At 37.0% G+C, this 23317-nt stretch overlaps 1 protein-coding gene across 3 annotated transcripts in view; it reads left to right on the forward strand.

Annotated features, from left to right (window-relative positions):
• Positions 1-526: 526 nt before the first annotated feature.
• The window catches only part of STX17 (syntaxin 17), a 68832-nt gene continuing 46041 nt past the window's right edge, over positions 527-23317 (forward strand). The window contains exons 1-4 of one of the 3 annotated variants that reach the window (XM_011939503.1): positions 571-600; positions 7897-8058; positions 9077-9261; positions 22589-22654. In XM_011939503.1, the coding sequence (XP_011794893.1) occupies positions 9139-9261; positions 22589-22654 (189 nt within the window). In that variant the 5' untranslated portion in view covers positions 571-600; positions 7897-8058; positions 9077-9138. The other 2 variants (XM_011939500.1, XM_011939502.1) reach the window with 2 other exon arrangements.

Genomic DNA, 23317 nt, shown 5'->3' on the forward strand with positions numbered 1-23317 from the left:
TCACTTAAAACTCTTTGTTAAACCCCAGAGTTATAATCTATAAAATCGGGATAAAGACGTTTGCCTTAAGCCCTCCACCAGTTTTTGGAGGAAACCACAATTGACTGAGCTTTAATTTTTGCACCTGTTGCAATTAAGATGGCACTCCTGCCCTTTCCAGTTCACAGGGTTTTTGGGGATGGGATGGGGAAGCAAAACCTTTCTGAGCTTCAGTTTCAAAACAGAGCTAACAATACATGCCCAACCCGCAAATAAAATTCTAGGAAGAACAGAGGAAAACTGCAAAATGCAGTCGGCCATACAAGCATGAATTGTCTTGAACACAACAAGCAAACCTGAAGAGGGTTTGTGCGTCTCTCTCCTCTTGGCTCGAGTCACAACCCCATAATGTAAATCAAAATCACTTTTGAAAAAGGCTTTCGCTGTTCAGAGCGGCGTCCGCATTTGTACTCACCTGCGCGCCCCACACACCCCACACGGCTGCCTCGCGGGACGGGGAGGGGGCGGGGCCCAGCGCAGCCCACCCCTCGCGATGCCCCGCCCCGTCGCTCCTGCGCCTGCGCCGTGCGCACCGACCGGCCTCGAGCGCCACGGCGGGAGGTAAGGGGCTCTCTGGAGGCCGCCTCTGGGGGCGTCGGGCCCTGACAGGCTTGGTGGGCCGGGCACCCTGTGGCGCGCGCAAGAGGCGCTGGGCGGCAAGTGGGGCATTGGATCAGAAGTACGAGTGCCATGGTGGCTGCTCCTGTCTTTCAGAAGTGGCGGAGCCTCTCTTGGTTTCGTTTTTGGAAGCTTTATTAGAAACTGGTATAGGCAGGCCGCAGATGATGCGAGCGGGACGGCCTCCCGGGGTCGCGGGGTGGAAAAGTTTCCCGCGCGCGTCCTGTCTGGCGCGCTGTAGGCCTCGGGTCGCCAGGATCGCTGGCGTCTGGGTCCCGGGACAGACCCGCGCATCCGTTCGCTAGTGGGGGCGTTTGTTGTGTGTGGCCCAGGTGTGCTGTGGGTGACACTGCGAGGAATGACACGACGCTCGAGGGTAGTGAGGAGTGGACAGGGAGCTAGAGGCCGAAAGCCCCTGCTCGCCAGACCCAGAGGTGGTTCGCAGAAGGTCCCACGCCTTGTCTCCCTCCTTTTAGCTATCCGAGGTTCAGAGAGGAGACCTTACATTGACTTTTCTCTCCAAATTCACTATCTCTTCCATAACTCAGAAACCCAAAGCGGCGGGCCCGAAGAAATCGGGCGCCACCAGTATCCCGAAAAGTAGGACCTCTGAGCAGATGGAAGGTGTTCGTCACTTTTGAGGGCTGGGTTTTCTGAGAAATGGGGTCTTTCACTTATTAATAACCTCCCAAGTCACTTACTGGGAAACATGAGTATTATAGTACCCATCTCATATTAGTTGTGAGCACTACATGATAAAGTTTATAAAGCAGCTGGCATAGTCCTGGCACCCCTCTCTCCAGGTATTAATGCAGCGAATACGATTGCAGTTCTTTGACTTCTAAATGTTTCTACCTGTCTTATGTGAAACATCCTCTTATATATAAAAAAACCTTTTTATTTTGAAGTAATTTTACAATTACAGAAAAGTTTCAAAAGTAGTACAGAGTTCCCTATTGCTTCCATTAATAATTTTTTAGATACCGTAGCGCAATTATCAAAAGCAGGAAGTTAGTATAATACCATTAACCGAATTACTGACTTGTGATTTTTTTTTTTTTCCCTGTATTAATGTCCTCTTTCTATTCCAGGATCTACTCTAAGACCCGACATTGCAGTTAGTTGTCTTGGGTCCTTGGTCTTCTCCAGTCTGTGACAGTTCCTCAGTCTTTTCCTGTCTTTACATTGATAGTCTTTTTCAGTTTTTATACTCTTTCTGATCTTTACACTTTTGAAGAATGCTAGTCAGTTATTTTGTAGAGTGCCCCTCAAATGGGGTTTGTCCAGTGTTCTCTCATGATTAGATTAAGGCTATGCTTTTTTGTTAAGAACACAAAAGTGTGTGTGCCCTTCTCAGTTCATATGAGCGTAGCTGATATATATGACTTATTGCTTGTGAGGTTACTCTTGATCACTTAGTAAGAGAGTGTCTACTGGGATTCTTCAATGTAAAGGTCTTATTTTTTCTCCTTATAATTAATTGACATCTTGGGGGAGCTTTTAAACTGTACGCATATCCTGTTTCTCCTCAGACTTTCCCTTGCTAAATTTCACATCCATTGGTGGATCTTGCCTTCAGCAATTATGACTATGGTGTTCTAATGATGATTTTCTACTTTCCTCATTTCTTTCTTTATTAATTGAAATTATTCTGTAAGAATGAGCTGCGCATTTCCCATTTGTTTATTTGTCTTCCGTTATTTATTTGTATCCATGTGGACTCAAATGTTTTTCTATTGGTTTTTATCTTACACTTGTGTTATTTTATGTGTGAAATTGTTCCAGCTTTGATCATTGGAGTTTTTTTTTTTCAGGTTGCTTTCTGTAGCTTTTCAGCATGCTTCCATCCTTTTTTTTTCTTTTTTGGAACTTCCTAATTTTCTGGTACCATATGATGCCCCAGGCTCATCTTGTGTTTTCTGTGCCTCAGCCCTGATAATCAGCCACTTCTCCAAAGACCCATAGTTTCTTTTTTTGGAGAATAGTATTTAAACACAAAGATCTGTGCTCTAGGGATGCTCATTGCTACTGGGGTAATATCACTTCCAGGGCCCCATAGAAGACACCAGTCTATACATATGTATACCCATGCGTACACAAAGATCTGTATATATTTCTGTATTTATCTATCCATATATTTTTTAAAAACAAAAGTTCATCCCAGTAGCTTTGCTTCTAGTCTAACACCACAGGGTTCATTCTAGTTTTATCCCTTATTTTTAACTTCTTTATCTGACAGTGAGAAATCTGACTCTTGTATTCTACAAAATATTTTCTTATTTCTTCAGTCCTAGTATACACATAAAGTAATTTCAGGATTTCTGACCTATATTCCTGTGAGAAACACATTTACTAAATAGAGGACAGTGTAGTTCCTTTTGTCTCTAGTTTTACAGTATTCAGTTAAAATATTGTTTTCTAAAGTGGCTTAGATTATTTTTCTTCCTCACTTCTTTCAGTGTGGTTATGCTATTCATTTATAATACAGTTTATATTTTTATAGTTCCTATTCCATTTTGGAGGGAAAGAGTCTAAAGGTAGACTAACTGAAGCTCCTCCATTATCATGTGGTATGCATATTGTGCTATTTGACTAGAGTGATAGGATTAGCAATGGTGAAGAAATATTTTAGTTCAGGCAGCATCTATTGAACAACAGGTATGTTCAAAAAACATTTTGATAGGAATGATGGTAGATATAAAGGTATCTCTTTGCAGTATAGAAGAAAACAAAAGAGGCAGTGTAACAGATTGGGAAATGTTAGTGTTAGACAAGTAATTGATATATTTAACATTTAATAGCCTTTTATGAGATAATAAGAGAAAGACATCCTCTGTAGTAAAACAGATATGTATGACATAAACAGGCAATTCATGAAAGTAAGAAATGCAATGGTTACAAAAAAATAGAATGAATAAAATCTAGTACTTGATAGCAGTCACCTAGCAGAACAGGGTGACTATAATAATTTAATTGTACATTTAAAAATAACTAGGAGTATAACTGGATTGTTTGTATCACAAAGAATAAATGCTTGAGGTGATAGGTACCTCATTTACCCTAATGTGATTATTATACATTGTATACTTGTATCAAAATAACTCATATATCCCATAAATATATACCTACAACTAATATATACCCACAAAAATTAAAAATTATAAAAAGAAGAAATGCAGCAGGGCACGGTGCCTCATGCTTATAATCCTAGCACTTTGGGAGGCCAAGGCAGGTGGATCACCTGAGGTTAGGAGTTTGAGACCAGCCTGGCCAACATGGTGAAACCCCATCTCTACTAAAAATACAAAAATTAGCAGGGCGTGGTGGCACGTGCCTGTAATCCCAGTTACTTGGGAGGCTGAGGTAGGAGAATCATTTGAACCCGGGGAGTGGAGGTTGCAGTGAGCTGAGATCATACCACTTCACTACTCCAGCCTGGGCAAAAGAGTGAGACTCTGTCTCAAAAAAAAAAAAAAAGAAAGAAAAAAGAAAAGAAAAAAAGAAATGCAAATGGCTGATAAATCCATCCCGTTAGTAATTTAAGGAGTGCAAAGTAAAGCAATAATGAGACATCATTTTTTTCACCAATGGCATATCTAAGAATGATAATACTAAGTACATTGGTTGGAATATGGATAAATGGACATTGTGTTATGTTTCTGGTAGGAACATAGTAGGCCTAACCTTTTGTGGGATATGGCAATATATATAAAAAAAAACCTTGAAAAATCTGTCTACCTAATAATTCTATTTCTAGATATTTATTTTTTATTTTCATGTAAATTTTTTCAATTAATACACAATAATTTTACATACTTATAGGATACATGTGATATTTTGATACATGCATACAATGTGTAATGATCAAATCAGGGTATTTGGGAAATATATGTCACCTCAAACATTTATTTTTTTTTGTGTTAGGAGCACTTCAGATCTTCTCTTCTAGCTATTTTGAAATATGCAATAAATTATTGTTAACTTTAGGTACCCACTGTGTTATTAAACATGAAAAATTTATTCCTTCTATCTAACTGTATGTTTGTACCCATTTACCAACTTCTCTTCATCCCTCCTGCCCCTTCCCATCACTCTACTTTCTACCTCCAGGAGCTCAACTTTTTTTCCCTGTTTTTATTTAGAAATGGGGATCTCATTATGTTGCCCAGGCTGGCTTCTAACTCCTGGGCTCAAGTGATCTTCCTACCTCGGCTTCCTGAGTAGCTGCGAGTACAGACTATATGTTCCATCCATGTTGCTATAAATGACAGGATTTCATTCTTTTTTTTTCTTTTTTCCAAGACAGAGTCTTACTCTGTTGCCCAGGCTGGAGTGCGGTGGTGAGATCTGGGCTCACTGCAACTTCCGCCTCTTGGGTTCAAGCGATTCTCCTGCCTCAGCCTCCCAAGTAGCTGGGAATACAGGTGCATGCCACCATGCCTGGCTAATTTTTTGTATTTTTAGTAGAGACGGGGTTTCACCATGTTAGCCGGGATGGTCTCGATCTCCTGACCTGGTGATCGGCCCGCCTCGGCCTCCCAAAGTGCTGGGATTATAGGCGTGAGCCCCCATGCCCGACCCATTTTTTTTTTTAATGGCTGAACGATATTTCATTGTGTATATATACCAGAATTTCTTTATCCATTCATCTATTGACAGACACTTAGGTTGATTCTGTATCTTGGCTATTGTGAATGCTGCTGCAATAAACATGGGACTGTAGGTATCTTCCTGATACACTGATTTTCTTTCCTTTTGATAAATACCCAGTAGTGGGATTGCTGGATCATATGGTAGTTTTGTTTTTAATTTTTTTGAGAAGCTTCTGTACAGTTTTTCTTACTTTTTTTTTTTTTTTTTGAGACAGGATCTCACTGTGTTGCCTATGCGGTAGTGTAGTAGTAAGAACACTGTTTCCTGCAGGCTCACAGTTTAGGGGTCAAGGGATCTTCCCACCTCAGTGTCACTGGGACTACAGGCACGCACCACCACACCCAACTAAGTTTTAAATTTTTCAGAGAAGAAGGGTCTTGCTATGGTGCCCAAGCTGCCCTCAAACTCCTGGCCTCAAGTGATCCTCCTGCTTCAGCCTTCCAAAGTGCTGAAATTACAGCTATGAGCCACCGTACCCAGCCCATACTGTTTTTCATAATGGCTGTACTAATTTACATTCTCACCAACAGCGTATAAGAAGTCCTCTTTCTCGCCAGACATCGTGGCTCACGCCTGTAATCCCAGCACTTTGGGAGGCTGAGGCGGGTGGATCACCTGAGGTCAGGAGTTCGAGACCAGCTTGACCAACATGGCAAAACTCCATCTCCACTAAAAATACAAAAATTAGCTGGGCGTGGTGGCATGTGCTTGTAATTCCAGCTGCTCGGGAGGCTGAGGCAGAAGAACTGCTTGAACCCAGGAGGCGGAGGTTGCAGTAAGCCGAGATTGCACCACTGCACTCCAGCCTGGGCGACAAGAGCGAAACTCTCTCTCTAAAAAAAAGAAGAAAATAAAAAAGAGGCTTCTTTTGCTACATCCTTACCAGCATTTGTTATTTTTTATCCTTTTGGTGATAGCCCTTGTAACTGGGGTGAGATGGTATCTCATTGTGGTTCTGATTTGCATTTCCCTGATGATTAATGATATTGAGCATTTAAAAAAAAAACCTTTTGGTCATTTGTATGTCTTCTTTTGAGAAATGTCTATTCAATTTCTTTGCCCACTTTTTTATGGAACTATTTGTTTTTTTGCTGTTGAGTTGTTTGAGTTCCTTATACATTCTAGATGTTAGTCCCTTGTTGGATGACTGGTTTGCAAATACTTTCTCCCTTTATACAGGTTGTGTCTTTGTTGATTGTTTTAAAGAAATAATTATAGGTGGCAGTATGGATTTATGTGTAGGCAGGGCAATTAACACTGTAGTTTGTAATAGTGGAAAATTGGAAACAACCTAAATAGCCAACAATAGCCGATTTGTAAAATTGTGAAGCATCTATGTAATTATAGAAAATTATTTACATGGAAACATTTTTATTATACTTCATTACACTATTCAAAATAAATGTTTTTATTTTCTTTTCTTTCATCCACCCATTTATTCTATCCGGTAACAGTTTATTCTATTCATTGCTTCTTGCTATTCCACTCCTTTGGGTTTATTTTCTTTATTGTTAAAATATTCCTTTTAGTACTTTTGATGAGGGACTTGGCAATAAACTCTTAGTCCTTATATGTCTGAAAATGATTATTTTGCTTTCATTCTAAATGATAATTTACCTGGGAATATACCAACTCTCTCAGCACTTTGAAGGTATTTCTGTCTTTTAATATCTTGCTCTTAAAAGCAAGATATTATTGCTTTATCTGTCTTTTATCTCTCATTTGTTTTTTTATGACTCTTGTTCTTTAATGTTTTGCAATTTCCCTTCCATGTATTTAGGCAAATTTGGTTTCTTTTTAATTTATGCTACTTGAGGCTGATGTGGTTTTTCAGTTTGAGGTCTTACATTTTAATTATCAGTATATTCTCTTTGAATAATTCCTTCTTACCATTTTCTTTGTTCTTTCTGGGACTCCTACTTGTTATTGACCTTCTCATTTTATCCTTTATGTCTTTTATCTTCTTTTTTATACTTTTCATCTTTTTATTCCTCTGTGTTCTGAGTGATTTCTTCCAATCAATAATTGTCTCTTATCTATATAATTTACTGTTTAACACGTCTTTTGAGATTTTCATTTCTAGAAGTTTTACTTGGTTTATATTCAGGCTGCCCTCTTACTGTTTCATAATATCTATTTTTTTAAAGATTCTATTCCTTCCTTTATGTTTTTGGATATTTAAAAATATACTTTCTTTAATTTCTTTTTAAAATTATTTTATTATCTTTAGTCCATTAGCTATGAATTTTCATGTTTTGTTGGGTCCGTGGATGGTCTCTTTTGGTAATGAATTTCTCCATATGTCCCCAGCTTCCATTCACTGTTGCACCTGTTTTACTCTCTTTGTTTTGTATCTGGAGATTTTCCTTTTTTACTTTTGAACTTGTATCAGACATAAAAACCAAGTTACTAATGGGTAGGTATTGGAGGCAGTCTGTATAACCAACACATCAAGATTTTCAACTGTGATAGAAAGGGAATAAATATTTAATGTTTTGGGGATGATAGATCTCTGAGAATCTCTTGAAACAATGGGCTCTATTCTCCAAAATAAACTACATTCACTTTTTGTTTTTTTTTTGGTAGAGATGGTACTTCGGCATATTACTCAGGGTGGCCTTGAACTCGTGGGCTCAAGTGGTCCTCCTGCCTTAGCCTCCCAAAGTACTGGTATTACAGACATGAGCCACTGTACCTGGCCCCTTCATTCACAAATTTTCGTAAAGATTCAGGGGCTCCACAAAGTCTGTATGTGAATTCCTGTCTCTATAGACCCTGGACTAAGACAGCACTACTCAGTAGTGTTAACATCCTCAACTTAAAATTTTTTAAACATGAGTGAGGTTGTGGTTAATGAAATGGCATGAAAGCATGGTTTACAACGGTGGCTTTCAAGCTTGGTTAAGCTGTGAAGCCTATTATTTATATAAGCTCTGATAAGCTCCAATTCATAAAATAGTTGTAAGTAAAGTTTCTACAACTGAAGTAGGGGGTGGGGTCCTGGAACCTGCTCACCTGTATACCCTACCCTTGTACTCTGGCCCCAAATGCGTACCCTTGGACTTTCTGGAACACTAGTAGGAAACTACTGGTGGAGTGGAAAAAGTATTTCAATGTAATTTTAGAAAATCTGGGTTCTTATTCCAGCTCTGTCACTGGTTATTTGAGTCAGTTATAGGCAATACTGATCACTTTATTGAAAATGGAAGAGGCAATTTAAAGGACATCAGTGAGAAGAGTTGCATATTATGTTATAATATATTTGAAGTTGTGTAATTACAAAGTTACATTATGATGACATTAGATGTGAAGTTTGATACAAGCATCAGTGTTAAGCCATTTGATACCTTTTTTAAAAGGGTTATTCAATGTCCAAGATAGATCAGAAAATGAAAACTTGGATAGTAAATTCCTATTTTTTTTTAAGTATTTATAAATATACATACATACTTACATAGCAAAAATGCCTGGAGAGACCTATGCCAAAATGTAAAGACTGCATTTTGTACTCTTTGTAAAAGGTGAGGAGATGACTGCTGACTTTGTTTCTTCATTTATTTATATTGTCTGAACATTCTAAAATATAATTTTTGTAAAGAGAAAAAGATTTAAAAATCAGTGGTTTCATAAAGAAAAAACAGGTCACTCAAGCTCAGCATTAAGTTGATATGTATTTAGAATAAATTGTAAAACTAATTAATTGTTGGCTTTTAAAAATAGTGGAAACTAATTTGAAAACATTTTTAAAGAAATATTTTTCTTTTAGGTTTTTCTATATGAGTGGAGAAGACAGCTGTTACCAGGGAGGTCATATATCATTTTTTTAGGATGTCTGAAGATGAAGAAAAAGTGAAATTACGCCGTCTTGAACCAGCTATCCAGAAATTCATTAAGATAGTAATCCCAACAGACCTGGAAAGGTTAAGAAAGCACCAGATAAATATTGAGAAGGTGAGCTGTTTCATTTACTACCACAAGAAATAGTTACATAGTCTGATTTATATTGATTGTTCATTTCAGCTAAATTTAGAGTATTAGATAAGAGGCTTTGCTGAAACACCTAGCTCCTATTGATTTAGCAACATTATGCATTTTTTTAGCTGGTTTTTCTGTTCTGCATATATACTTCTCATATATTCCTTTTTCTAGGAAGGGATATAGGAATAGCGTCTATACTTTTTTGTTTGTTTGTTTAAGAGACAAGGTCTCGCTCTGTTGCCCAGGCTGGAATGCAGTGGCATGGATCATAGCCCACTGCAGCCTCAAACTTCTGGACTCAAGTTATGTACATACCACCATGCATGGCTAACTTATTTTTATTTTTTGGAGAAACAGGTTCTTGCTTTTTTGCCCAGGTTGGTCTTGAACTCCTGGCCTCAAGCTGTCCTCCTGTTTTGGCCTCCCAAAGTGTTGGGATTACAGGTGTAAGCCATGGCGCCTGGCCAAATCTATATGTTTTTAATTGTATGTATTGAGGTTTTAGGCAGTTAGTAATTAAGATACAAATTGATTGACAATACACTATAATGTAAAGGCAGAGAACTTTGGCTAATCTAACTGCCTTAATTTCATTCACCCCATGGCAAGTTTTTGAACTTTGAGTGTGTGTCTTTCGGTAACTCATATCCTCTTTAGGTGTACATACATTAAAGAAGTAAATCATTGTGAGGTATGAGGGAATTTCCTTACTTCACTGCTTCCCTTTGAGGAAAGCTCACAACTGAGAAATACTGCCTACGTCAGTTGAGGAGATAGGTAGAGGGAAGATGAATTAGTCTCAAGGACTATGATAGAGGTTGCATAGAACCTGCCCTGGTTGGCGAAGTGGTTGTGGCATTTTTGGAAACATCAAGTTTACTCAGTACTGAGCATTAATTTGGCAGATTATGTTGTCTTATTTGCTATGGGACAGGTTAGTGATATTTTTTGCTTCAAGAAGACTTTTCCCAGAATAAGTCTTAAGCTGCAGAACCTTCATTCATTCATTCATTCATTCATTTGAAGGTTGGGAGTAGAGGATATGGTCATGAAGCCTTTCAATATAAACATTATTCATTACTTAACTCAGTAGCATACAGAAGTCAGAAAAGTGTCCCTTTGTCTTCCGTAGATACCATCTGTCTTTCTAGAATTCAAGTCCTTTTAAAAGCGGAGAAAATCAGTTCTGAGAATATTAAAATGAAAAGTTTAATGCAAATATGTAAGTCTTTCTAGAATTCAGGATTAGTATTTTGTCATCCCTGCATTTCTTTCTTCTTTACTTATAAGCAATAAGTAATACTGTGACTTTTAAGGATGGATAAGGAATTGTTTAGTAAATGGGTTCTTTTTAACATGAATGGAAGCAAATTAAGGCCATTTCTTTCCTTTGTTGTCCTACTTTTCCTTTGAGGTTTGGCATGTCTGTCTTAGATTTCCTTTTTCTTATGTTTATTCTATACAAAAGTGCCTGCTGTCAGTACCCTCAGATCCTTGCTATATGTACCACCCAATCAGTCATCAATGGAAAAGCCAGGTGGGTGGGGATAGAATGGTTATATTACTGATTTTAATAGTTGTGCCAGATGCCACAAGAAGATTATTCTAGAGTTACATCCATCCATCTCTGCCAGACATTTTTTTCTTTAGCATTTTATGAAATTTTTACTTACTGTGGAATTTTTAGACAGTATCAGAATAATTATAATTATAATGTAGGTGATATCATCTTAAGCCAAACAGTTAATTTTATACTGATCTATGTTTTGTTCCATATCCTGGATCATTCCACTATATCTAGGATGTCTAGCTTAATTGTGAAAGCAACTTTTAAAAATCTATATAGGATTGAATAACTTATTTTAATAGATATATTATAGAAATGTAAAAACATTTAAAAGCTGCAGGGCTCACTCTGGACAAAAGAGTTAGGAACTAAGTTTGGACTCCAGGTGTCTGACAGTGCCTCACTTTCAAAAAGGCATATTATTCTTGGGGGAAAGGTGTAGAAAGATAAAATATTCATTATGCTGGACATCAGTCATCCAATATGAATTTAAAAGAAGAAAGTCAGACTGAAGGGAAATTGAAGGTAAGCCTTAGTGGAGTGATTCTGCAACATCTGAAAACAATGAGCGTAGTGTGCTGTGGACACCTGGAGCTCAATTCCATAGGTCCTTCATTTTATTATACATGATAAACTTGATTAGAATGTAATCCTGAAATTTGAAGTGTTATCATTCAGCTTTCTTGGCTAATGTAAGATAGACTTAAGCATTGTTAATAGGAATGACAAGATAGTAAGCCTGGAACGTAATTTTCTTTCTTTTGTATTGTAGGGATTTGGGGAAAAACTTTTACAGTATAGCACGTACTGTATTAATTATATGAATAAGGCACAAGAGGCAGAAAACTAAAAAATCATATGTTAAATAAGATAGAAATTTTTTTGTTTTGTTTTGCTTTTGTTTTTAGTCTCACAGTAACAGAGGCAGTCCAGGGGTACAGTGGCTGCTCAGCAATCTTCAAAGATCCAGGCTCTTTTTATCTTACTCTCCTATCCTCAACTTGGTTCTACCTTGTGTGTAAAATGGCTACTCCAGCACCAGCCATCACATCCACATTCCAGCTTGGATGGAATAACCAGAATCACACCTTTTCTATGTTCTTTTTTCTCTCAGTGCATTTGTTGTCTCTCTCTCTCTTTTTTAAATAGAGACAGAGTCTCACTCTGTTGCCCAGGCTGGAATGCAGTGGTGCAATTATAGCTCACTATAATGTTAAACTCCTAAGTTAAAGCAATCCTCCTGTCTCAGCTTCCTGAATAGCTAAGACTTCCGGTATGCTCTACCATGTTCAGCTAATTTTTAAATATTTTTGTAGAGACGGGGTCTCACTATGCTGCTCAGGCCCATCTCATCTCAAAGCCCTGGCCTCAAGTGATCCTCCTGCATTGGCCTCTCAAAGTGCCAGGATTACAGATGTGAACAACCATGCCTGACCTCTCCTTTTCTTTTAAAGAGAATTCTCTTTTCATTTTGTGGGTGCAGTATAATAACATCTTTCTACAGTTTTTTTTTTAAGTTTTCTTATGCTTCTTTGTCCTGTTTTTCCCAAGTCCCTTTTTTCTTTCTTTCTTCTCTCTCTCTCTCTTTCTTCTGTTTCAGCATATAGTATTATAGGCTTTTCTTGGCTGACTGTTGATATTTTAAAGTGCTGATTGGAAGGTATGTGTGTAAATGTTTTTGTGTATATGCATGTGGGTAGCAGGTTAGAGTGGGGGCTTTGCTGTCTGGAGGGGTGAATAGCTGAGAATCTATTTTAATTGGAGAACCACTAGATATCAGTAACTCTAGGTCTTGTTAGCTGTTCAGTTTTAAGAAAGAGCAATCCTCCGTCTCCTACCTGTTGGAGTATGTTTATTTTTTCAAAGGTGATAGTTGTGGCAGGGGTTGGGGAGGGGAGGTTGGAGGGTGGATACAGTATGAATTTTGTGACTAGCCTTTTAAGCCAGGGGAAGGAAAGTAGGTGAGGAGGAGGTGAGCAGGCTCACCACCATTCAGATATTTATTGTCCAGGCTTAATCTTCCTGGTTGTGGTATGGTATCTGATCCCTGCCCTTAGCTGTGCTAGGTGTCGAGGATCCTTAGCGTCTCTAGCCTCTCCAGAGGCTGTCTTCTATAGTATTGTCTTGTGCAGTGGTGGAATAGGGCAGTTGCTTGGGCAAGTATAGAGGGGATCTGGTGGACTACCTGTTCATTACATAAACTTTCAACCAATCCTTTTGCGTTTTGCCCCACCATACACTTCCATCTGGTTACCTAGTAGCTGGTACCTTCAGTTGCTTAGTCATTGTTTAGAGACGGGGTCTCACCATGCTGCCCAGGCCCATCTCATCTCAAAGCGCTGGCCTCAAGTGATCCTCCTGCATTGGCCTCTCAAAGTGCTAGGATTACATACATGAACAACCATGCCTGGCTGTGGCTTGCTTCTCATTGCCACTCTCCCCCACCATGCACCCCTTCTGCAGGCTTACATTTTAGCTTTCTTTGGCTTGCTGAGTCAGTTATAACATATCCATACTCTTTCCAGCTTCCAAAATGTTACAAAATGTTAAAAATTTTTGTTAGTTGATGTCTTCTATTTTATTCTAATTATTCTTGTGAATTTATACTTTCTAAAGTTCTTTGTTGTCATTTAGTGGGATTTTGGAAAAGAGTAGAGTTGAATATTTGTGTTCAATCTGCCAGGTTTAATGAGAAGGGAGATTATTTATTATAGGAAATAAATGTTAGCTTTTCATAGATATTTATTGATGTTTGCTATTTCTTAGATTGTTAGCATTGAAGAATATGTAAAAGATAGATTTTTCAATTCTCAAGAAGTTTGCAGTCCAGTTGAGGAAATAAGATAGGAAATAGTCAAAGAATGATAAGAGGCAGCATATAATTACTATGAAAATGGATGGCATGGGCTAGTCAAGCAACATGAAATCTGAACTATGTAGTATAAAATCAGACATAATCAGTCTTATTTTTTGTTAATCTATGATTACAATGAAAGTATTTTTCACTTCTCTTTTTAGTGTGTGACTATCTGCTCTGATCTTTTAATCACCTTTCTCAACCTCGTTCCTTTTTTCTGACAGAACCCCATTCAGGTTCAGTTTCCTTTGTGTTTCAAGATAGGCAAGCCTCAGCACAGGTGGTGAATGATGACCGTCTGATGAATGTGGTAATTCCAATCTTGTCAATGTTTGGTTACCAGTGAACAATAGACATATCCTGTAGTTCTGGCCAGTTATACCTGAGGGAAAACCTGTTTGGGATATGGAAACTGGAAAGGTTTTCTTGCTGTTATGGAGATATACAGATATGCATGGAAGGAAAGAGTCCCCATCTTCTTCTTGGTCTTGTGTGTCTTCCTGTTGTGTCTAGAACTGTAGCCAATCCTCTTGCAGCCATTAGGGGACAAATCTGAGGACAAAAGCTCCTTATTGATAGTAGTAAAGCAGCAACATAGAACTTGGACACTTGATGACCTTGTGAGCTTCTGAATTAAACTAACGTAGAGTCATCCTACTTCTAGATTGCTTTGTATGTGAGATAATAAATACTTATTATTAAAGCCATTTTTAATTTTGGGTTTTCTGTTGTTTGCAACCCAAAACATAGTACTTGGCTAAATTATGGCACTGCTTTAACCTACTTCTCTAGTGCCACCATGCAAAGAGACAATACCAAAATGATATTTTGTAAAAGTAATGCTGTTTAGCAATGCTTGTCAGGGATCTCAACTTAACTAAATTTGTAAGGAGTTACTTGTAATTTTTTTCACACATATCATTAAATCATTTTAAGTTTTTTCTCCTTCTCAAACATTTGGATTGATAACTTTTAATAGTGTTTCCTAATTTAGTTATAAAATCGTGTAGTAAACAGTAGGAATCTGAATTATTCCTTATTTTTCTTATAATTTGTTGCAATAAGAATTAAAGTCATCTAGTTCATCCGCCACTTGAAATAGTAATCTCTTCTAGTTTTCTTGACAAGTGAGAAAATAATAACAGTGGAGGGAGTAGTTGTTGTTTTCATTTGCTGACTGCTGTGTTAGGTGTTTCTATACATCATAGCATTTAATCCTTATAGCATCATTGTAGATTAGTTATTGTTATTGCCTTCGCTTTTTAGGTGGAGAAAGATTTAGAGTAAATTACTTGCTTGAGATGTCAGTAAATGTGTTAAACTTCTAATGTGCTTGAAATGTAGTGTGCTTCTGAAAAAAAGTGTGTTGAATGAATGAATATACATATACATGTATAAAGCCTAAGATTACATCATTTTAGAAGCCACTGTATACTGCCAGCTTTTTAAATTGACTTTGTAATCAACTAAATGAATTCCATAAGACTTTTTTTTATATGAATTATATCTATTGAATCAGATCACACCTATTTCTTATACTGGTGCAATTGCTCTTTTTAATTTAAATGCTGGACTTTACAGTTATCATTGTTATATTTGTTATTATGTGGAATTGTGATCTTTCATCTGTGTTAATCCTTCTAATTTATGTTATATGCAAATTTGATAATTATGCATTCTTTGTTTTGAAGTCATTGATGAAAACGTTGGACAGGAAAGGGCCAGAGCATACTGGTATACTGTCACCATTTCTACACACTCTCCCAAACCATCTCACTAATTATCTAGTATAGAATTTTCCCCAAGATTCACATTAAGATTTACAGCCTGCAGTGTTTTAAATATACTTTCTTTTGTGAAAATTGGGTCAATATTTGCAAGTCTCTAGGAACCTTACCAATTCTTCGCAGTTCTTCATAGAGAAGCAGAAATATTTCTGTGATCACATTTGCAAGGTCTTTTGGTTCTCTCGAGTGTAATTTCCCTGGGCCTGTTGACTTGAAATCATTTGAAGTATCTAGGTTTGTTCTTAATCTTCCTTTGATTTTTTTTCCTCTTAATCATTTTATTTTAGATTTTTGTATTTTGAAGATCATTTTCCTCAATAAAGAAGGAAGGTGGAAAAAATATAGAGTTGAATAGTTTTGCTTTCTCTTTTACATCCATTGACAATATCCACCCTATCATTTGTCACCTTTCAGACACTATTGCATAACTCAGTTACTTCCTACTCAGCACTCCTGATGATACCATCCCCAGTCAGATATAAACACACCACCCTTACACAGTACTGGGCCATAGACCTTAAGGTTCATAGATTTAACATTCACATGTTTTTTGTTTTTGTTTTGGCTTTCAGATTATTTATCTTCTGATCATCAAAGATTTCCTTTTTCTGTTTACCCAAAGGGAACAGGAGTCATTCTGTGTATTGGAAAATGTGACCATATTTGGTGAAGGTGGAGGGGTACAAAATATTGTGCAAATGAGGGATATTTACTGCCTTCTTGACTGTAGACTGAAGGACGCAAGGACTTTGACATTTTCCCCAATGCCTATCTGTATTTCCAGTGCCTGTCACTTAGTACATGCTCAATAGATATTGATTGAACTAATTAAAATTGTCCTTATCTACTGTCAAACTATAACAACCTAGAAGCGGATATTCTTGCTGAATGAGAATATCAAGAAGACAGGAAGGGAGCTGAAGATATCTCTGTCAAGTCATCCTCTATGTCTGTCATGTGTCCCACATGTGTGGTCCTAAATGCCACTCTCTCACAGTTGGCCTCTTACCAGGACCTAAGCCCTATGGAGACAGCAACTTGCAGAGTCCCATTTAAGGGGTGGGCAAGATGGAATCACTCCGCTTAAGGAAAGTCTTCCCCATTCATGCTTTTGAAGCAGGAAGAAATGGGACTATCATTCGCTAGTCTAATCTTACTGCTAAAATTAGACTGAGTGCTCCATCTCCAAACCTATAGGGCCATGGTGTGGTATCTGTCACACAGGCCAAAAGTTGTTCTTCCCAAGGTCCGGGCAGTGGAAGCAGTATAAACACTGATCAATGAACTCATCTGAATTTTAAAAGGATGAAGAAAATTGTTCCTCTCCCCTGGAGGAACTTTACAAATGACTTTGACAAGTAAACCTCTCAAAACCTATAGAACCAATTTTTTTTTTTTACAACCCTTTTTTATTCCCTTTTCTATGTCCTCCTTTTCCTCCTCCTCCTTCTTTATTTTCTCACTTTCCTTTGCTCTTTCTTCTTTTTTCTTCCAACTTTTATTTTAGGTTCAGGGAGTATATGTGCAGGATTATCACATGGGTAAATTGTGTGTTGCTGGGGTTTGATGTACAAATGATTTCACCAGGTAGTGAGCATAGTACTTCAACATTCACATTTTAATAATTCATGGGAAAGCTGCAAATGTCTATGATATTAGACAGTTGTAATAGTAAAACTATAATCTTCCTCATAAGATTATTGTAAGGATTAAGATATTATATGAAAAAAGCTTACATGCAAGGTTGATACTTGGAAGTGGAGAATATAACAAGTAAGTTAGGCTACCCAGGCATTCAGCATAGGCACTGTGAATGGAAAAATCAACACACAACATGTTTTCTCTTATACTCTCACTCAACAACAACAGTCACCAACACAGAATACTTCTGTTACCAAATGTGTGTGAGTTACTCCCCATATTTCAAGCAAGCAATCAGTTCAGCAGACCCTAGCTTAGGTATCTTCCAGTTGAATTCAATCCTGATGCTATATACCTAGAGATAGCCTCGGAAACCACAGTTTGAGAGCCAAGTGCCACAAGACCACGCCATTCCCTCCTACCAGTCACATGTCCAGGCCCTTGGAACTTCTGACCAACCAGCTTCAAGTTGGAGTTCCCACAATTCCCTTTTTGGGCTCGATTAATTTGCTGGAATGGCTCACAGAACTCAGGGAGACAATTTACCAGTTCTTTATAAAGGCTATTACAAGGGATACAGCTGAAGAGATGCGTAAGGTGAGCTATGAGGAAATGGGTGCAGAGCTTCCATGCCCTCCTTGGAGACACCACCCTTCAGGAACCTCCATGTGATCAGCTCTCTGGAAGCTCTCCAAATTCTGTCCTCTTGGGCCTCTTATGGAGACTTCATTGGATAGGCATGATGGAAGCATGGACAGCCATGTCAAAATGTGATTGGAAAAAACAGGTATGGTCTAATAGTAACAGACTGAGTGGAGAAACCCCAACAAGGCCTGTCTCTTCAGATTCTTATTGGCCTCTCCATGTATCATGTCTTCCTCCAGGGTATGGGGCAGGACCCCTTCTGGAATGAGGATCTTATGACCCACAATCGGTTTGGAGTCCTGCCATTGGCAGGTTCGGAGGGCAGGAGGGCAGAGACAGGTTCTGTTTCCTGAGGTCTGCTTTGGACACTGAAAGTGCCCCAGCATTGTAACAAAAGACAACAAGGGCCATGGGAGTTATGGTCAAGGAACTGTGGACAAAGACCAATGTACATATATTATATATATGTAATATTTATATAATCATAATATCACAGACACCATCAGTTAATAGTTTCTAATGCATTAGATTCAGAACGTTTCTGAGATATATCCTTTGTGTTATTGGTTTTGTATTTTTGATATTTGGTAAGCAGAGTGAGGTGAGTTACTCTTAACTACCCTATGGGGTAGATGTTATTTATCTTCAAGATACAAGTAATTCTCAGTTTATGGCCTGCAATCATTGGGCCACCTGTTAATATTAGGTAGCTTTCTGTAGATTCTTTGATATTTTCTATGTAGACAATCAAGTAATCTGTGAAGACAATTTTATTTTTTTCTAGTCTTTGCCCCGCCCACCCTCTCTCCCTTCTTTTCTTCCTTCCTTCCTTCCTTTTTTAATCTTACTGCCCTGGCTAGGGCCTCCAGTATAAAGTTGAGTAAGAGTGGTGAGATCAGACATCCTTACCTTCTTCCCAATATTAGAGAATGGTCTTTCACCACTTAAGTATGATGTTAAATGTTGGGGTTTTGTAGATTCCTGCTATCAGGTTGAGAAAGTTAACTTCTATTTTTTAGTTTGCTGAGAGTTTTTATAATGAATAAATGTTCAGTTTTGTCAAATGATTGTCTTTAAATCTACCATCTTGCTATTTTTGTCTATTTGTCCATCTGTTTTCCCTCTTTCTTTTGGTTTAATTAAATATTTTTTATGATTCCATCTTTTTTCTTTTGCTGGCTTATTATACATCTTGGTTTTTTATTTTTTATTTTTTTAGTGGTTGCTTTATGGTTCAGAGTATATGTCTTTAACATCACAGTCTCTCTTCAAGTAATGTTATATAATTCACTTCACATATAAGAACCTAACAGTATACTTCCAGGTCCTCTCTTAGGGTCTTTTTACTATGGTTGCTATACATTTTAATTCTGCATATGTTATCAACCCCATTTGTTTTCATTATTTTTGCTTTAAATTGTGTTATTTTTGAAAGAGATCGTAAAAATAAGAAAAAATATTTATATTTACATATATATCTGTATGTGCCATTTTCAATGCTCTTCATTCGTTTGTGTAGAACCCGGTTTCTGTCAGGTATCCCTTTTCTATCAACTTGAAGTACTTTTTTAAACATTTCTTCTAGCACACCTTTCTGCTGATGATGGATTCTATCAGCTTTTTTATGTTTAAAGATATCTTTGTTTTGCCTTATTTAAAAAAAAAACTTTCTCTGGGGATAGAATTTTAGGTTGCATTTTCTGTCGTTTTCAAATACTTCCAACATGTTGTCCACTGTCTTCTGGCTTGGATTGTTTCTCACAAGAAGTCTTCTGTCATTCTTATCTTTGTTTCTTGGTACTTCATGTGTCTTTTTTCTTCCTGTTTTTAAGATTTTTTTCTTTATTTATTTTAAGTAATTTTACTGTAATATACATTAGTATAGCTTTCTTCATTTTTCTTGTCCTTTGAACTTCTTGGATCTATGGTTTTATCATTTTTCTCAAATTTAGAAAATCTTGGGCCATTAAGTTTTTCAAATTATTTTTCTCTCATGGAGTCCAGTTACATTTATTTTATATTGTTTTCATTTGGCCCATGACTTGTTGATCTTGGTTAATTTATTTTCAACTTATTTTTCTCTGTGTGTTTCATTTTGGATAGTTTCTACTGCTATTTCCTTAGGTTTACTAATCTTTTCTTCTGCATTGTCTTATCTGCTATTAATCCCATCTAGTGCATTTTTTAATTTCAGATACTCTTTTTTAATTCTATTAATTTAATATTTTAAAATATCTTTTATGTCTTTTCTTCTAATGTGCTTATATTTTCTTCTACCTTCTTAAATACGTGGAACACATAATAATAACTGTTCTTAATATCCTTATTTATTAATTCCATTATTCCTATCATATCTGGGTCTATTTCTGTTGATTGGTTTTTCTCATTGCAAATCATATTATTCTGCTTTTTTGCATGCATGGCAATTATCTTTTGGATACCACACATTGTGAAATTTGCTTTATTGGGTACTGAATGTTTTTAAATTTCTTTAAATATTTTTTAGCTTTATTCTGAAACACAGTTTAGTTGGGAACAGTTTGATCCTTTTGAGCCTTTCTTTTTTCTGATGGAGTCTCCCTCTGTTGCCCAGGCTAGAGTGCAGTTAAACAATCTCGGCTTACTGCAAGCTCCGCCTCCTGGATTCACGCCATTCTCCTGCCTCAGCCTCCCGAGTACCTGGGACTACAGGCGCCTACCACCACGCCCAGCTAATTTTTTGTATTTTTAGTAGAGACGGGGTTTCACCGTGTTAGCCAGGATGGTCTCGATCTCCTGACCTCGTGATCCGCCCGCCTCGGCCTCCCAGAGTGCTGGGATTACAGGCGTGAGCCACCGTGTCTGGCCTTGAGTCTTTCTTTTAACCTTTCTTGCTTAAGACCAGAACAGCCTTTGGTTCAAGGCTAATTTTTTCCTACAAAGAGCAATACTTTGGAATATTCTACCTGATACCCAGTGTATTCCAAGGTTTTTCCACTCTGACTTATGGTCACATGAACCATTTCTAGCCTTGTGTGATTTCCCGGAATTATTCTACCTGTTATTTTTCTGACCACGGGTACTTCCCTCACATGCATGTGTGGAGGAGTCCTTTGCTGAAGACTCAAAAGGAAAACCCTGCAGATCTCTAGCATTCTCTCTCAGCGTATTCCTCTCCTCTCAGTGCAACTAGCCCTTCACCATGCAGCCCTCTCCTCTCTGGTATTCTCTGATCCATGAATTCTGATAACCTTGGCATCTACAAATTCTCAACTCTGTTTCATTAGTGTTAATTTTTCTTAAAACATCACAACAGATTAGTAGTGGGCAATAAATTTAAAAGTGGTTTATTTTCAAGCATGAACTTCTGGCTTCCTTTCTCAAACTTTTATTACTGTTATAACACTGCCTAAAAGAGCTTTCATGCTGGATCTGATGGCATCAATCAAATTTTTCTTATAAATGAAAGTGGTTTGATAGTGATTTTAAATTTATGTTTGGTAAATACATGTTCAATATGGTCTGATTGTTTTTTTTTTTTGAGAAGGAGTCTCACTCTGTTGCCCAGGCTGGAGTGCAGTAGCATGATCTCAGCTCACTGCAACCTCCACCTCCCGGGTTCAAGTGATCTGCCTCTGCCTCACAAGTAGCTGGGATTACAGGCAACTGCCACCACGCCCAGCTAATTTTTTTGTACTTTTAGTAGAAACGGAGTTTCACCATGTTGGCCAGGCTGGTCTCAAACTTCTGACCTCAGGTGATGTGCCCACCTCAGCCTCCCAAACTGCTGGGATTACAGGTGTGAGCCACTGCGCCTGGCCGGTCTAATTGTTTTAAGCTTAATTGTTATTGTTTAGTTCTTAGATGATGTAAAAATTTTAGGAGTATCAAAAGAAGTTTTTGCTGCATCATTCTTTACCAAATTTTAAGAATTGTGCAGAGCAAGGAATATAAAAATGCCCTAGAAATTTTTTTAGTGCTCTACTCTTATAATCTGTGTTTTCTATGCATATTTGAGGGCATTTTTATATTTCTGTCCTTTCAAATTATTTCTAGGTTGATTTTTTTGGGGATGTATAAAGTACCAAAAATGTGTTTAATGTAGCTGGTCACATCTGCTAACATTTTAATTATTTGATTTTTTAATTTTGAATAAAAATAATATATGATATTTGGTGTTGATATTTATATTCTATATAAAATTCGGCTATAATGTTATCACATATTCCTATGGTTCCTATCAAATGAAAAAATTCCCATGATTCTGTTCCCAATTCTTTTTGAATGATACTCTGAAAGGTAACAATTGCCTTAGTAAAAATTAAAACATATATATTAAAAGTTCAGTCTCATTTTTTATTTACTCTCTAGTCTGTGGTTTCAGTGTTACTTTTTTAAAATTCAGATTTTTAGTTTTCAATACTTTACACTATCATTGACAAACATGTACAATTTTTCATATACAATAAGAATATCTTATGAACACTGTTTTTATTTTTAATATTATTTTACATTCTCATTCTTTATATTTTCCATTTCCAGAGTGTTTGCAACATAGACAAAATACATACTCTTTTTCAGTAAAATAAAATAACCTGATTAGTGGGGGTTTTTTGTTTATTTTATGATTTCCATAATTTTGCATGCAGTATTCTTAATAATTTCCTACTTGTATGTGTTTGGAAAATTAATTACCACTACTAAATCACTATCTTCTCTAGCTCGTATGTTTAAGTTGGGTAGGTGAGTGGGGATTTTTGTGGTAATGGGAAATAATCCTTTAGTGATGAAAAATGTAATACCTCCCCCCTTTCTTTTGTGTAGTATCAAAGGTGTAGAATCTGGGACAAGTTGCATGAAGAGCATATCAATGCAGGACGTACAGTTCAGGTAAGGCTATTATATTTTTTCTGCTAAATCAGTATGAAAAAGACAGTCTTTAGACAATTTTGCTAAAATATTACCTTTGCAGCTGAACCCTTTTATATACGTTTGTTACTGTTTCCTTAAGGATACATTTTTAGCAGAAATTGCTGAATCACATGCCACACATATTTTTAAAGTTTTGTTTTATTACCAAATTTTCCTCCAGAAATGATACACAGACTTACACTCTCACAAGCAATGCATTTTGTAAAATCCTTTAACGTTGGTATTACCCATTTCTTAAATTTTTGCTAATTGATAGATTAAAATTGTGCCACTTTGTTGTTTTAATCTGGATTTGTAAATGCTTTGAAGGGTGAACTTTTTTTCACGCTGCCTGAACAGTAATTTTTTTCTTGTTAATTGCCTGTTAATATATTTGTATATATTATATTATGTTGATGTCTTTTGTGAGAGCTCCTTATAATTTGAAAGATATTGATCTAGTGTCTATAATTAGTATTGCAAATATTCTTTGCGAGTTATTTGCTTTTTAAAAAATAATATATGTACATGGTTTTAAAAGCCAAATACAGATAGATGGCTTATAATATCCTATATTCTCCACCTACAAGTCCTCCTACTCGGAAGAAACCATTGTTAATCCTTTTGGCCTTTCTTCCTGAA

The sequence above is a fragment of the Colobus angolensis genome, unplaced genomic scaffold, assembly GCF_000951035.1.
Source record: "Colobus angolensis palliatus isolate OR3802 unplaced genomic scaffold, Cang.pa_1.0 Scaffold181, whole genome shotgun sequence".
Lineage (NCBI taxonomy): Eukaryota > Metazoa > Chordata > Mammalia > Primates > Cercopithecidae > Colobus > Colobus angolensis.